Here is a 15,275-nt window from a genome sequence, read left to right on the forward strand (position 1 = left end):
ATGGCCTCCTTGTCAAGTGGAGTATTTTCGCTAGCCCTAGATACCGTGGCTACTATTGTATGGTGTCTTCGTCCGGTGGAGCATTTCTGCTAAGCCTAGATAACGTGGCTACTACAGTATTACCCCTTTTCAGGTGGAGTATTTTCGCTAGCCCTAGATACTGTAGCTACTACTGTATGACCCATTCTCAGGTCGAGTATTTGCATTCACCCTGAAAGCAGTGACAGCAACCGCTTTTCTTTCTTCCTCACATGACTTATTTGCACCGTGCACCAGATCGGTGGTTTCTACCCCATTACCCTCTACTCCATACAGGATATCGGCCCGGCATTGCATGCTGTAACTTCTACTGCATTCCCCCTTCTATAGGTGGAGCTTTCCTGCTGGTATTAGGTGTGGTAACTGTATCTACATTTTCTTTTTCCCACAAGTGGAACTTTTGCTCATACTATATTACCAATGAGTACTGTAGCTCCAACCAGTGTGGCATTATCCTGGCACTTGGTGCTGTAGCCGACATGTCCACTCATTCCTGATGGCAGTGTTCATCTGCATTACGTCCATCGGCAGACCAGGTGTTTGCAATAGCATGGGATGCTATAACTGTTGAGCCGACAAATTTCTGGTGGACACTAGTATGGACTTCTTCTGCTGGCATAACCTACTCGTTTCTGTTGCACTTCTTTACAGCATTGTTCCCTTCACAAGTGGGGCATTGGTGCTTACGATTGATTCCGTGACTGTATCAGCGATGCCTCATTCAGGAGATTGAGTAATTGCATACTCAGTTTACATGCGAGTCTACATTACACCTGTCACTGGACAGAGCGGTTGTGCTTGTGGTCACAGCTAATAGCTTATTCGTTACCGAGAAGCAATATCCTCTCTACTAATGGCCAGTGACTGGTGCTGGTGTGGCTACACTCTTATGATGCAATCCTCTCAGCCGCACAACTGAATGGGATGGTTTTCCTACCAGCTGCTCCCCATTTTTGTTATGTTTTTTAGTCAGTAGAACTGATTTTTGTTCCCATTGGGTTTTTCATGTCCCTTGGCCGTCTCTTATCTCTCTTGATGGCTGACTATATTCCGTCATTTTTTTTATCCTCTTCTCCTCCTGGGTCTTTCACGCGGGAGTTGGGGCTCTCCATTTTTCTTTTACGCATCGGCCCATAGATGTTTTATAGTCTACCAGGGAGGTCACTCCACGACTGGTCCAATGCCATCTGCTCAGTTGATTCCCCAGATTTACAAGTTTTTGTTTTTTCAGTCAGTCTCTTTCCATTTGGTATTCCAGAGTGTAGGTTTCCTTGGTTTCTTTCTGCACTTCTCTTTCACAAGCTGCCTATTGCCAGTCTGCGCTGATTTTTATTTTTCCCTTCTCATCCCATGTTGTTACAGTTGATGACTCTAGGGTGGTTTTCCTATGGTTCTGGTCCTCTGGTATCGATTTTCCTTCTCAGTAATCTGGCCTCTTACTATGTCTCCTCTCTTCTACGCCTTCCGTAGTCACTCTGTTTGTTTCTGACTCGTCTTTGTGCTCATCTTTCTTGTGAATATTCTGTGCTGCCATCCACATCTTCTGAACTCTCCCGAACCCTTTGTCTTTCTTTTACTGGACTACTTTATTTTGGTCCTTTGTTCCCTCTACATGGTCCTGCTCTTGAACGTCCCATGGTCTCCTGTGTCCCCCAATGATACAAGCTTGTGCTTACCTGGGAAATCCTTTTTTTTTCGCCGAGTTCATTGAGGGACACAGCATCCACCCGTAAGTACATTCCTGATGGGTTCCACCTGTTCTCAGTTCTGACCCATCTCCAGCTCTCTTTCTTACTGTTAGTTTCTCCTGGCTGCTCCTACTGTTTTTGTACAAACCTGGTTTAGCTCAGTGTCTGCAGGAGGGGTATGGCTGAGAGGATGAGCTAACACTTTTTTTGCCTAGTGTCGCCTCCTAGTGGCAGCAGCACCTATACCTGTGGTCTTCTGTGTCCCCTAATGAATTCAACAATAAAAGGATTTTACAGGTAAGCGCAAAAATCCTATTTTCACAGCCATTAGACTGGTGCTCTCGTGTCTAAACAGCCGTTAAATACGGTCCCATTGAAAAAAACTGCCATGTGAATAGTCACATAGACTTTAACTGGTTCTAAAAACAGCAGTTTTTTACTGCCATGTGAATGAGGCCTATGCCATGTCCCTTTCTACTGAGTGACACCCCCTCGTCAAACTGGAAAAAAAAAAAACGGAAACGGGTGCAGTGGAATATTCTTTTTGGTGCATGTTGCTTCATAAATAGATCTACAATTTGAGGTGACACCATGTGCCAGATAATCACCAAATTTTGGCGCATTTTATGACCAGGTTTAGGCGCAATCGCATCAAGTGATTAAGTTTGACCCATTTACTTTTATGGGAGAGTGTTCTGAGCATGCTCTGTCATGTTCAATAGCCATTGTGGCAAGTAAGCTTCATCTTTCAGCGTTAATGGTGGTATAATTTTTAGGGTTATCTGCTCCAAGTTTTATTTTAAAACCTGCCCTCTAAATCAGTGAAACTTGATTTAAAGGGGTTGTGCAACCTCAGGATAATTATTTTTTCTCAGGATAGGTCATCGCTATCTGATCGGCGGAGGTCCGACACTGGCAACCCTTCGATCAGTTGTTTGAGAGGAGTTGGCGCTCCATGCAAGCTCTACTACCTCTTCCTTACACTGCCCATCGTCTCGGAAGTGCTGTTTAATTACAAGTACTCGCTCCGTTCATTTGACTGAGCAGTGCACTGTTCATTGCACTACACCGCCGCTGCAAGGGAGATGACCTGTAGTGTAGTGAAGAGGAAGCAACACTCGCATGGAGGACCTCCTCCTCTTCAAAGAGCTCATCGGCGGTGGTGCCAGATGTTGGACCCCCGGCGATCGGAGATTGATGACCTATCCTGAGGACATGTCATCAATATAAAACCCCTGCACAACCCCTTTAAGCAAAAGGGCATATTCTAATGACACATACCCTTTAAGTACATTCATCCATCCTGTAACATGTCTTACAGGTGACCAGGATCAGGTCATTCACTAGTAGGGAAGGAGATAGACTGGCTGACAGTATAATGTGGGAATGGGAAGCGGCCAACTTCCCCCTGAAAGATGTCAAGGAGAGAACGAATGGCCTGGATGACTTTCATTGCCCAATCTTTTACTTCTCACAGAAGATAAGCCACCGCCAGAGGTGTCCTGCAATGGTTTTCTCCTCTCTCCCAATCGAAAACCCAGAGGGCCAGATTTATCATGACTCTGACAGCTCACTCCACTTTCACATATGGCTAAAGTCAGTTTTAGCCAAGTCAGATTTATGATCGGCCCTTTTAGACTGTAATAAATGTGGTTTGATGGTAGCAGTTTATCTGTCAGTAAGCAGCTTTACGAAAAAGTCGCACGTCTTTACGAAAAAGTCGCATGTTCTATTAAAAAGTCTCCTAAGATAAGCATGGTCTTCACTGGAGTGAAATTTGCGCATTTTTTTGCGACTTTTTAAATAGTCCCAATAGTAAATCTGTCTAGAGATTCATTTACATAAGAAAACACGCCCACTTTCAGAAAACTGGCGAGCATAGTGCAGAGCAGAAAAAAGTCGCAAATTTGTGCGCAGTTTTAGCGATTGAGTAAAAATTGGCGACTTTTTCACTCCATTATTCAGACTTGAGCTAATGATAAATCTGGCCCAGAGTGTATATTGGGAAGTCGGTCGAGAGAGCTGTCGGCCGAATGCAGTCATGATGGAATTTCCAGGATGTGGATGGAGAGATCTGTCTTCCTTTCAGATTACTCACCTGTTCTTATTTGTTCCCCTACAGATTTCAAAAACCACCACCTACCCCTGCCCTGTGTGCAACCGTGTATACATCATGCAGAAGCGGTTGACGCAGCACATGAAGACACACAGCACTGAGAAACCACACATGTGCGACAAAGTATGTTACATATATATATAATATATATATTTTTTTTGTATATGTAACGTTTTTCTTTGCATTAATGACTTCTTTGTGCTGTCCTCTTGCAGTGTGGTAAAGCCTTTAAAAAGCGATACACATTTAAGAATCACCTGTTGACTCATCTGCACTGTGTGGAAGAAAACAGGTAACTTACAACTTACTGGATTCATGTAAAGGGGATCTGTCAGCTCCAATCCCCCCCCAACTAGACTAAGAGGTGTATGGTATAATTGATGCCAAGTCCAATTATGTAATCTTTATCTTCATGCTTACTTGCAATCCGACACTGTGCTTCCACAAACCAGCAGTAAAATGCATTGAGAGGACTCCTTTTCGAGTCCTCTCTATTATGTGCGTGATCTCAGGAGTCCTCACAATGCATTTTACTGCAGATTTGTGGGAGCACAGCGTCGGAATGCAAGCGGGTATGACCCATCACACTATACACAGATGACACTGGTTTGGGGGGTGTTTCAGAGCTGACAGATTCCCTTAAAAAAATTATATGAAAATATATGAAAAATTCCACGGCACACATTCTGTAAATTGTGAAAAAAATGTGTCTTTATTCACACATGTCACAGCAGCTACATTTCGTTTTCCTAATGGAACCTCTTTCAAGCCAAGTGAGAAAGATAAAGGTTCCGTGAGGGAACCGAAACGTAGCTGCTGCGACATGGTTCTCTGAATGTGTCATAAAGCAGCTGCAAAGCATAAACTACAGCTGGAGGGATGCAGGATGTCTAAAGACACTTGGTCTTATGAACAGCTTAATCTATCCACACTGCCTCATAATTCGTCTAAGGCTACCGGCACACGGTGAGGATGCAAGTATTTCCCGAGCGGATTCTCATGCGGAAAAATTGCTGTGTAATGCATTACCAGCAAAGTGTATGAAATCAGACAGATCTCAGCTACGCTTCACTTTTTCTTCCATGTGGAAATTGTCCTGCCATATGGATTTAGAAATCCACAGCATGTCAATTATGTTTGTGATTTTTATTTATTTTTTGTCATCTGCATCAAATCCATACCAAAAACTGCAAGTAACACAGTAATCCCCTTTGAAATGTGTGTGTGCACTCGTGTGCAGGTAGCCTTAAAGGGGTTCTCTCACTTCAGCACGTGGCATTTATCATGTAGAGAAAGTTAATACAAGGCACTTACTAATGTATTGTGATTGTCCATATTGCTTCCTTTGCTGGCTGGATTCATTTTTCCATCACATTATACACTGCTTGTTTCCATGGTTACAATCACTCTGCAATCCATCATCTGTGGCTGTTCTTTCACTCCCACAGTCCTGACCACTAGAGAGGCCAGCGCTTTTTCCTAAAGTGTGCAATCACAGCCACTGCTGCAGGGTGGTCGTATCCATGGAAACAAGCAGTGTATAATGTGATGGAAAAATGAATCCAGCCAGTAAAGGAGACAATATGGACAATCGCAATACATTAGTAAGTGCCTTGTATTAAACTTTCTCTACATGATAAATGTCACTCGCTGAAGTTAGACAACCCCTTTAAGGCTACCTGCACACGAGTGCACACACATTTCAAAGGGGATTACTTTGTTACTCGCAGTTTTTGGTATGGATTTGATGCAGTTTTGCTGCAGATGACAAAAAAAAAAAATCGCAAACATAATTGACATGCTGTGGATTTTTAAATCCACATGGCAGGGCAATTGCCACATGGAAGAAAAAGCGAAGCGTAGATGAGATTTGCCTGCTGCTCCTGCCCATACTCACAGCGCTGCTGCTGCCCATTGGTAAAATGTACTCTGTACACCGCTGAGCTGTAAGCGGTGTACAGAGAACTGAGTTTTACGCACACCAGGGAATGCATGTCAGCTCTCTTAGCTTAGCGGAGCAGGCAGAAGCAGGAGCCCGCTCCTCTCAGCTAATCCTGGCATAGTACATGGGTACAGGGTACCCATGTGCTATGCCAAGAGTTAGTAATCGTCCATGGAGCACGGGCAGGAGCAGCAATGTGCGCTCGTGCCCATACTCACGGCACTGCTGCTGGTCATTGATAAAATGAACAGAGTTTTAAGCGCACAGGAAATGGAGCGCTTTAGGTAGGAAAAAGTGTAGTAAAAATAGAAAATTCATTAATATAGTATATTAGAGAGAGTTTTATTAGGGAGACATATTAAAAGTTTAGATAAAGGTTTAGTTACTCTTTAACTCTAAATTTGTGCAATTACACATTAGTCCTCAAAATAAAAATGTTGGATAGAAGGTTTAAATATTTCTTCTTAACACTCCAAGTTGCTTCTCTTTATCAGGAGATCTGAAAAAAATACATATCTGTGTAATAAAGGAATTGTCCGGGTTTTATTTATTGATGACCTGGGATTAGAGATGAGCGAAGTTTTCAAAAGTTTAAATTGGCAACTTTACAAACGTTCGCCAAGAAGTTAATTTCTTTCCAAATTAAATCATCACAGATCGCTGTAAATCAGGTATACCCAGGCCACTCTGCCTTGAGGATATGGCCACATGGAGCAGCCGTGCTGCCAATTAGCCCGCAGCTTCCTTTCATCTAATAATGAAGACCGCACTGTATACTCGCTCTTCATTGTTAATGTTATTGCACCTTTAAACAGGGGCTGTTGCTGGTATGGGGTTTGGCTGGTTAGGTGGGGGGCGATATGCATATTATTGCTGTTCTTGCCTGCAATCTCCTGCAGGTTTGACAGTAAACACAGGATATTATTCGGATCTGTCATACCCACGTCTCCAACCCCAACACTCTCCTGCCCTACAGGTGGAAGCCCTTTTTCTGCCATCTGCTTTTCCACATCTTCTAATATCGATGATATGTCATCAGGAATATCCAGCTCTTCCTCTCTCTGCATCTTGCTGACATTTCTAGGACATGGAGACCAAGAAGAATGATTTGGAAGAAGTAAAGCCAGCAAAAGATGAGGATGGTCATCATTAAGACCTGGCTCTCCAAGGGGTGCAGACTGGATGGTATAGGTTGCCACACTGGCAGTAGAATAATAACGGCTTCCATCTTATTGGTATTGAATTACATATCTTAGGTTTACGGCTGATGTAGGAATAAATAAAACTGACGCAGCATAAATCTCTCTGCACTCTTCCTGTAGTCTCTCTGCACTCTTCCTGTAGTCTCCCTACACTCTCCCTGTAGTCTCCCTACACTCTCCCTGTAGTCTCCCTACACTCTCCCTGTAGTCTCCCTACACTCTCCCTGTAGTCTCCCTGCACTCTCACTGTAGTCTCCCTGCACTCTCACTGTAGTCTCCCTGCACTCTCACTGTAGTCTCCCTGCACTCTCACTGTAGTCTCCCTGCACTCTCACTGTAGTCTCCCTGCACTCTCACTGTAGTCTCCCTGCACTCTCACTGTAGTCTCTCTGCACTCTCACTGTAGTCTCTCTGCACTCTCACTGTAGTCTCTCTGCACTCTCACTGTAGTCTCTCTGCACTCTCACTGTAGTCTCTCTGCACTCTCACTGTAGTCTCTCTGCACTCTCCCTGTAGTCTCTCTGCACTCTCCCTGTAGTCTCTCTGCTCGTTTCGGTTCTAAAATTTCCTAAACTTCAGAACAAATTCCACTTCTAATGCTTTACTTCACTCAACACTACTTGGGATCAATTTTAAATTGGTGGCAGGAGTCCTGTCTTGCTGAACAGCAGAGTATAAGGGCAGTGGCCTTGCTGTGGCTACTACTGGTAGATGTTGCGTGCAAGAGCCTACCGAGACTACTTGAGACAGAGAGGATGCTATGACTAATGGTAAATCGTCTGGTGTGACCACTGGGAGATTGTGGGAGGTCACCTGCTGTGGGGAGAACTATTCATACTAATGAGGTGGTGGGATGGGCAACTGAATTGTGTGGGCCAAGCCCAGCAATGTGGTGTTGCTGGCTCCATACTTTTGAAGCAGACTCCTAGACCCTGCCAAGGTTCCCCAGTGCCATAACTGGACGTTTTTTCCATATAGCCATTCTATTCATGAAACATTACATTTAAAGAATCCTTTCTTTGCAGCAATCATTGACGCAGGCGTTTGGCAATCTAGCTATCAATTTTTAATTATATAACATGTTATAATCCATCTTCCCTGACCTTGGTGTAAAGATCTCCTCACAAGAGGATTGAGATTCCTATTTTGCACCACCCGCGTCATCACAGACTGTGCTGCGGCTCCCTGTATCTTAGCTAAGAAGCTTTTGCATGGCTTAAAAGTATGCCTGAAATCGCGAGAGCCGCCGTCACTCTTCTATGCTATCCTCGATAAATGGCTTCTTTTACGCTGTGCTCACATTTTTTTCTCCTCTTTGATCCAAATACCTCACGCTTCCAGTTTGCCTTAAAGGAGTTTTCCAGGAGTAAAATATTGATGACTTATCCTTCAAATCAGAGGTGTCCAGGTTTTGGATCACAATCACTGATTCAAATCACGGACCAAAACACTGACTTGTGAATGAGGCTGAAGACCAAGTCAAGGCAGTTTCATTGCTTTATTAAACAGGATAATAGGTTTTAGCCATACTAAACCAGTTGCAAAAGGAAAGAGAAGGAGATTTGTACTCTACAGATCAAGGTGTGGAGAGGGTGGGAGTATCCAAGTCATCATGGAGGGCAACTCAGACAGGTTGTGTGGTTAAGGACGAAAGCACAGACAAGGTGATCTGTAGGAAGGATGAGTGAATCACACAGGCTGATGATTTAGGGTAAAGAAAAAGGAGATCCCCCACAGCAGGTTCTAAAGAGGGGGAAGAAATCACACGCCCTTCTGCATCAGCACAAGAGAAAGGAGATCCCTCTTGAGCTGTATAAGGGGGACGCAGTACTGGAATGGAGATGTCCTAGTACATGAGAGCTAGGGAAGGCAGCAGCATCTTGGACACACAGATCCAGCATGTATTAACTGGCAGGGACACATCCACATGACATATGTCTGAACATAGGAGCAGTTTGAAAAGGGAGGTGGGGGGGGGGGGGTGTCTCAAAATGAAAGAAGCAATGAAGATTGCAGCCTGAAACTGCGCAACTTTTTTTGAATTCAAGCTAAACATTAACAAAAATATAAAAATATTTTCCTCCAATTTTCAAAGGTGTCAGTAGCATTTGAACATGATTAAAATATAGTTGTTCGGTCCAGGAGCTAATAACGTCACCACTCGTAACATGAGCCTCGTTAAAAAAAAAACTCACCTGTCCATGACCCCTCAATGTCTTCACCACTTCCCCATTCTTGGCGGGTTGTGGTCCTTATAGTCCCAGGAAGTCGCTTGCGGAGACCACAAGTGGGTGGGAATGGGACAGTGGAGCAGGCACAGCAGAACTGTGGACTTTTCATATATATTTTTTTTTTATTGGACATACATTAGGAGAATTGGGGTTGTTGGCTCCTAAGGTGGAACCACCGTTAACGAGTAACGGCTGCTGCAAACATTAGTAACATCTGAAGTTTTTTTTAAAGTAATTTTCATAGTACCGTAATTTAAAAAAAATATCTGTGAATTCAAACTTTGCATCTTGGGTGGTTTTTGAAGACTTTGAAGGAACAGGAAGTGTTGGTGATGTGAAGATCACAGGTTACCACAGCCATTGCATAACTTTAAAGAGGTATTCTAATCTTATTCCCATCTTTGAATGATATTCAGAGGATAAGTCTCAAACGTATGTGTATGGCCGACTTTAGTTTAGATTAAAAAACCTCTTTTACTGTACGGACCCAATCAGGACCATAATAATGCAGGCAGTGCGCCCGCAGCTCTGTATATTTCCATTCATCTTGCCTCAGAAAGGCATAGAGGATTAGGTGAATTATACTGGTGCCCGCGTGTAGTACCCCCAGCAACCACTCCTCCGTTAGCTTTCACTGCTAGGCTTGCCTTTGATTGATGAAAGCTAATTAAGGCTTGATGGCCCTTTCTTAGTTAATAACCCTCCATTTTCTTCATTATTAGTTATTTGCTCTGGCATTGCTCATGCTGCTAGCCTTATGCACATCATTAACACTTACAATACCGCCGTTAGTAGTGGAAACTGGATTTTTGGACATCCTTTTTGCCTGTTTTGTGGTTTTCTTTTTACCTCCTACCTATTTCTCTGATTAGTCTGCACCCCCCATACTGCTTTCTCATTTTTTTCCCATTCAGTAGCGCACTATATCTGATTTCCCTCTATACTTTACAGCTGTAATTTGTTTGGCCCCCCCATTGGAAGCCTCATTATGATTCTTATTTGTTATTCGGTATGGTTTTTTTATTATTTTTTTCGCCACAAGGTCACTTTTATTGATTTTGTGTTTTGTTATAGCTTATTTAATGTGATTTTTGAGATGTGGCCATTTCTTTAATGGATCATTAACTACTTTATAATGAAAAGGATCGGCCTTTTAATACTCCCTTATATTAAATGCATTGATTTCCTGTCTCCAGGCGCTATATTTTTCTGATTTTATTTAGAAATCTTCCTCATGTGCACATGACCTTGGATTCAGTTATTCTTAATATATATTGACCATATTTGAGTGGCTGTTTATACATTCATTTTGTTTGTCATTAGCGTTGGATTGTATTGATCTTTCCGTTGGTTTTTGCTGTCCATGTCAGATCATCTTTGCGATTTTGATTTGGTAAATTCAGCGTTTCGCAGATCCCTGTTACTTCGTTCTCATAATAACCGTGGACCAGCTCTGTTATTTTTGTACACATGGGAGATCATGTATTAAACGGGAACTGGAAAATGGAATTACTTACTGAGATTATTAATTCATTAATGATTTTCTGGTCGTGCTGTCTGTTAACCCATTGGCGACTATCAGGTATTGGGTGGCGTTTTTTTTTTTTTTTTTTTCTTCTCCTGTTTTATGTTATTGATATATTTTTTTTACTATGCATTTTACCTTTGCAAGTGAAAACCGCCACCAGTGGTGATATCATTCATGGGCAGAGCTGATCTTTGTCTGCCAATACCTGGCAGCTTTGCCATTGAGAAGGCACCTGGAGATCCCATGAAATTGTGAGGTATGTTGGATAGAAAGCCGCCCGACCTCTTATTACTAAGACATCTGTCGGACACACACAGTACTGAAAAGGCTCATAATAGTGCGTTACCAACGAGTAAACGCTAAATTTAAACCAATTTATCAAACACCCCTTCACACGGGTGAATGATCATTTGTCCACCTCCTGTAGCCAGCGGGCAATTATAGGGATCCCATGGTTCATTTCCAAAAATCGCATGCTGTGTCAGCCCGTGTATAGGAGCCTTATGTACGACAGTTGTCAGGGCAACCCTCCGACAACCCAGCGAGTATTGTGCTGAGGTCCATTAATTGGAATAGGACAAATGCACGATACTAGCTGGGTGCCTGATATCAGATCACACCGGAGAGTAAGAACGGACAACCCCTTTAGTATGCAGAAGGGGCGGAGAGCAGTGACTGTAGCACTGGCTGCACTCGCCGCTCCCTGGTCTGTACTGTGTCCTGACTGTGTACAGCATCAGGACATGTACATAAGTGTGCACTAGGACTTGACGCTGTGCGACATCAAGTCACAGAGCAGCGTGGAGCTGGAAGAAGACCAGGGAGTGGTGAGTGCAGGAAGAGTGCAAGGTCTGGAGCAGGAGAGGTGAGTTCATTTATTTATTTATTTTATGTCTAAATTGATGAGCATTGGGGGGTCTGATCAGAGGTCTGATACAGATTGGTAGTCTGATGGGGGGGGGGTCTGATCAGAGGTCTGATGAAGATTGGGAGTCCAATGAAGATTGGTGGTCTGATCTGAGGTCTAATAAAGATTAGGGGTCTGATAAAGGTCTGATTTGGGGGTCTAATGAAGATTGGTGGTCTGATCTGAGGTCTGATGAAAAAAAAAAACATTTCTGATTTTCCACCTCTAAAACCTAGGTGTGTCTTATTGCCAAGCACATCTTATAAAGCGAAAAATACAGCACTTCCTGGCAATTGGATACAAAATACCTAGAAGCTTCATTTGTAATATTGTCTAAAAAATGGTCATTACCCAGCGACGTTTCCTAAATCTAATGTTTCTTTTGCAGGTATAAATGTGAGTTTTGTGATTACATGTGTGAAGACCGAAAGCAGCTCCTGAATCACCAGCTCACTCATATGAATGACAAGCCCTTTAAATGCAATCAGTGCACATACCATACTTTCCGGCAGGACTTCCTGCTCACTCACCAGGCAACCAAACATGCAGGTAAGCAGAGCAGTCTGTGTTAGAGACTATTCCATAGGATGAACGTATCATGAAAGGTGATGGTTTTCATTCATGTTCCCATAGCCGGAAAGCCTTTTGCCTGTGAGTATTGCCATTTCACCACAAAGCACAAGAAGAACCTGCGTCTGCACGTTAAATGTCGACATACACTACTGTACCAAGAGTGGCTGCAGCGGCACCCAGAGGAAGCACCGTGCCGACGGCGGCCCTTTTTTTCTCCTCAACAGATTGAACAGCTCAAACAGCAGCATGAGCAACCAGCAGCCCATGCAGCCCATACAGATGAAGCAGAAGTCCATAAACTGCAGGTTATTATTCAATGTTTGTGTCTACATGACCTGGTGACGGGGGACAATATGATCTCCAAATGTGCAGCCTCACATCCAGAAAAACTTCTGTGGCATCTACATTTACTTGGTCCATATTGAGTGCCCAGAGCAGGGCGTGATTGAACGCTTAATGTAATTTTATGTGTTTGATGCTTGGCATCACTACGTTACAGTATTATGGCACTTAAACCAATCACATGTTTGAGAAAAGTGGTGTAAATGCAGATATAATAATAGCCTAATAACGCCAACAAATTCTGTAGCGCTGTACAATCATTGGCTACATATACAGCCGTCAGATACTACAGAATAACAAACTAATCAGCAATATAAAGAATAGGAGTGATGGTTAATCAAAAGCTGTGCTAGATTCTTTTCAGGCTGACAGCTCAGGGGGCATGTCCTTTCTCAGAGGCTGTGTCTTTTAGGGTCCATTCACACGTCCGTACTGTTGAATAAAGGAATCCGGTTCTGAGGAATATTGAAGAAGGGTTAGATTAAAGAGAAGAGTTAGATTATGAAGTGTATGATAGGCCTGTCAAAAATGTGTTTTTAGAGCACACATAAAGGGGATTTGTCACCAGGACCTCCACTGTTAAACCAAGTAAGGCTAGCTTAGCTATCTTTCACCTGGCAAGCTGATGCTTCATTCTGGAGAAAAGGTGCTTTTAATACATATGCAAATGAGTAGTTAAGTGCAATGAGGGAGGGCCCAAGTCACTGAGTGAGTGCATTCTTGTTCCTCCTGTTTCTTCTGCCGGCCTCTCCATCTCCTTTCCGATTGACAGAGCCAGGTTCCTACATAGTCATCTCGCCTGGCTTTGTCAGTCAAGAAGTAGAGGGAAGGGATAGGAGAGGAATCGGTAGTGGGCCGACCCTTGTTGCACTTAACTGCTCATTTGCATATGGATTAAAAGTACTTTTTTTCTACAGTGAATTTCTAAGTGAAAAGTACCATTGCTTTCAGCTGAGCTAGCCCTACAAGGCACTATGCCTTATCAGTGAATTTATTATTGAAAGATTGCCTTTAAAGCTGTGAATGTTGGGAATGAATCCTATTGTCTGGGGTAGCACATCCCAGAGAACTGCCGCCGCAGCCAGAGAGGCGTTTTAGAGATGCAAGTGGGAAGTTCGGATTATGAAGGTTGTTGGTGGAAAGTCATTTGGCAGAAGGAAGAGCGCTTGTAGGGTGGTAGATGGAGATGTAGAGGGTGCAGCACTGCGGGAAGCTTTGTGGGTGAGAGATGAGTTTGAATTGTAATCTATGGTGGATGGTCAACCAGTGCCGTGGCTGGCAGAGGGCAGAAGCCTTAGTGTAGCAGTGGGGCAGAAAGATGAGCAGCATTCAGGATGGAAAGATCTGCATGGTGAAGGGGAGAAGCTTGAATGAGACCAGGTTTTGCACTGCTCCATTGAATCTATTAGTCAGTGTGTGTGTATTTGTCAATTTTGTTCAGTTGTCACTTCAAAAAGTCCATAGAACCAAATCTCCCCCATAAGGTTGATGCCTGTTAGGGGCCCTTTGAAGAAGAAAAGTTAAAAGCATTGGGCAGTTATTGTGACAGTGTAAATCTGGTAATGCAAAGAGATTTGATGGGGATAAAAGTCATGGTAGGACATCAAAAAGTAGTTTTCCTAATTGGTATTTTCATATTGTCATGCAGAATCCTCCCAGAGAGCTTACCTATCATATGCTTCACCAACCCACCCAAGAAGGAGGGCAGACGCAGAACACACTAGAAGGTGCCACTATCATATATGAGCAAGGTGAGACGTATGTATTGTTTGTTTTTTTTGCTGCATTGGTTAAAAATTAAAAGAATGGAGATGAGGCAGAAATCAAATCATTAATTGTTATTTTTTTTCTTGTAGGCGGAGAAGGTGATGAACTTGCAACTCAGGCAGCTCTAGATCTGCTTCTGAACATGAGCGCCCAAAGAGATGGTCCAGGAGGAGCATTACAAGTATGTTAACATACAGAGAAGGGGCAGCATTTTGGATGTAGTCCTCACATATAAGAAGGCTGGATAGTATAAGTAGTGTGACAGTTTTTATGAGGTCCTCTGTCTTATTTCTGTAGGTGGCTGTAGTAAAATCTGCACCGTGCATTGATGGTCAAGAATCTGAAACTTCATCTCAGGAGCCACACATGGCTCAGGTTCTTACTTTGCATATGGATGAGAGACAAGTGACAGAAGTGCAAGAGGCTGCTTATGAAGAGACTGGCATGCCCGAGGCAGGCTACGAGGGTACAGTACAGCAGATCACCATCAATACAGCCTTCACCACTGCAGAATACAGCCTTATAAATGCAGACAACATGCAGGCCCCATTGTGCAGGTATGCCAGAGGTTGAAGATGTGTCCTGTGGGAATATATTATGATATGAATGTAGGTGATGGTAACACACATTCTTCTTGGATTTCAGTGAAAATGATGTGCCTCCTAGATCTCCTCATACACTGTTGGCAGAGAGTGGGAAAGACAAGAACACTGTACAGATGCTAAACAAGGCACAACATCCACAAGTGAGACTCGATACTAAATCATTAAAGTACCATATTTTTTGTTTTATAAGACGCACAAAAGACATTAAAGGGGTTATCCCATCTTAGACAATCGCTAGGATATGTCCCCATTGTCTGATGGGTGCGGGTCCCACCTCTGGGAACCGCACCTACAAGGAGAAAGGAGCAGAGAAGCTTGAGGAGGGTGCACTGCGC

General features: G+C 43.3%; 1 protein-coding gene across 2 annotated transcripts in view; it reads left to right on the top strand.

Annotated features, from left to right (window-relative positions):
• Positions 1-15,275, top strand: part of LOC122942038 (zinc finger protein 335-like) — a 91,949-nt gene that overhangs the window by 62,986 nt on the left and 13,688 nt on the right. For both annotated transcript variants that reach the window (XM_044299532.1, XM_044299533.1), the window contains exons 12-19: positions 3,850-3,966; positions 4,059-4,135; positions 12,042-12,202; positions 12,287-12,531; positions 14,217-14,319; positions 14,425-14,516; positions 14,633-14,892; positions 14,981-15,080. In XM_044299532.1, the coding sequence (XP_044155467.1) occupies positions 3,850-3,966; positions 4,059-4,135; positions 12,042-12,202; positions 12,287-12,531; positions 14,217-14,319; positions 14,425-14,516; positions 14,633-14,892; positions 14,981-15,080 (1,155 nt within the window). The remainder of the gene's footprint in view (positions 1-3,849; positions 3,967-4,058; positions 4,136-12,041; positions 12,203-12,286; positions 12,532-14,216; positions 14,320-14,424; positions 14,517-14,632; positions 14,893-14,980; positions 15,081-15,275) is intronic.

The sequence above is a fragment of the Bufo gargarizans genome, chromosome 6 (assembly GCF_014858855.1).
Source record: "Bufo gargarizans isolate SCDJY-AF-19 chromosome 6, ASM1485885v1, whole genome shotgun sequence".
NCBI classification, from domain to species: domain Eukaryota; kingdom Metazoa; phylum Chordata; class Amphibia; order Anura; family Bufonidae; genus Bufo; species Bufo gargarizans.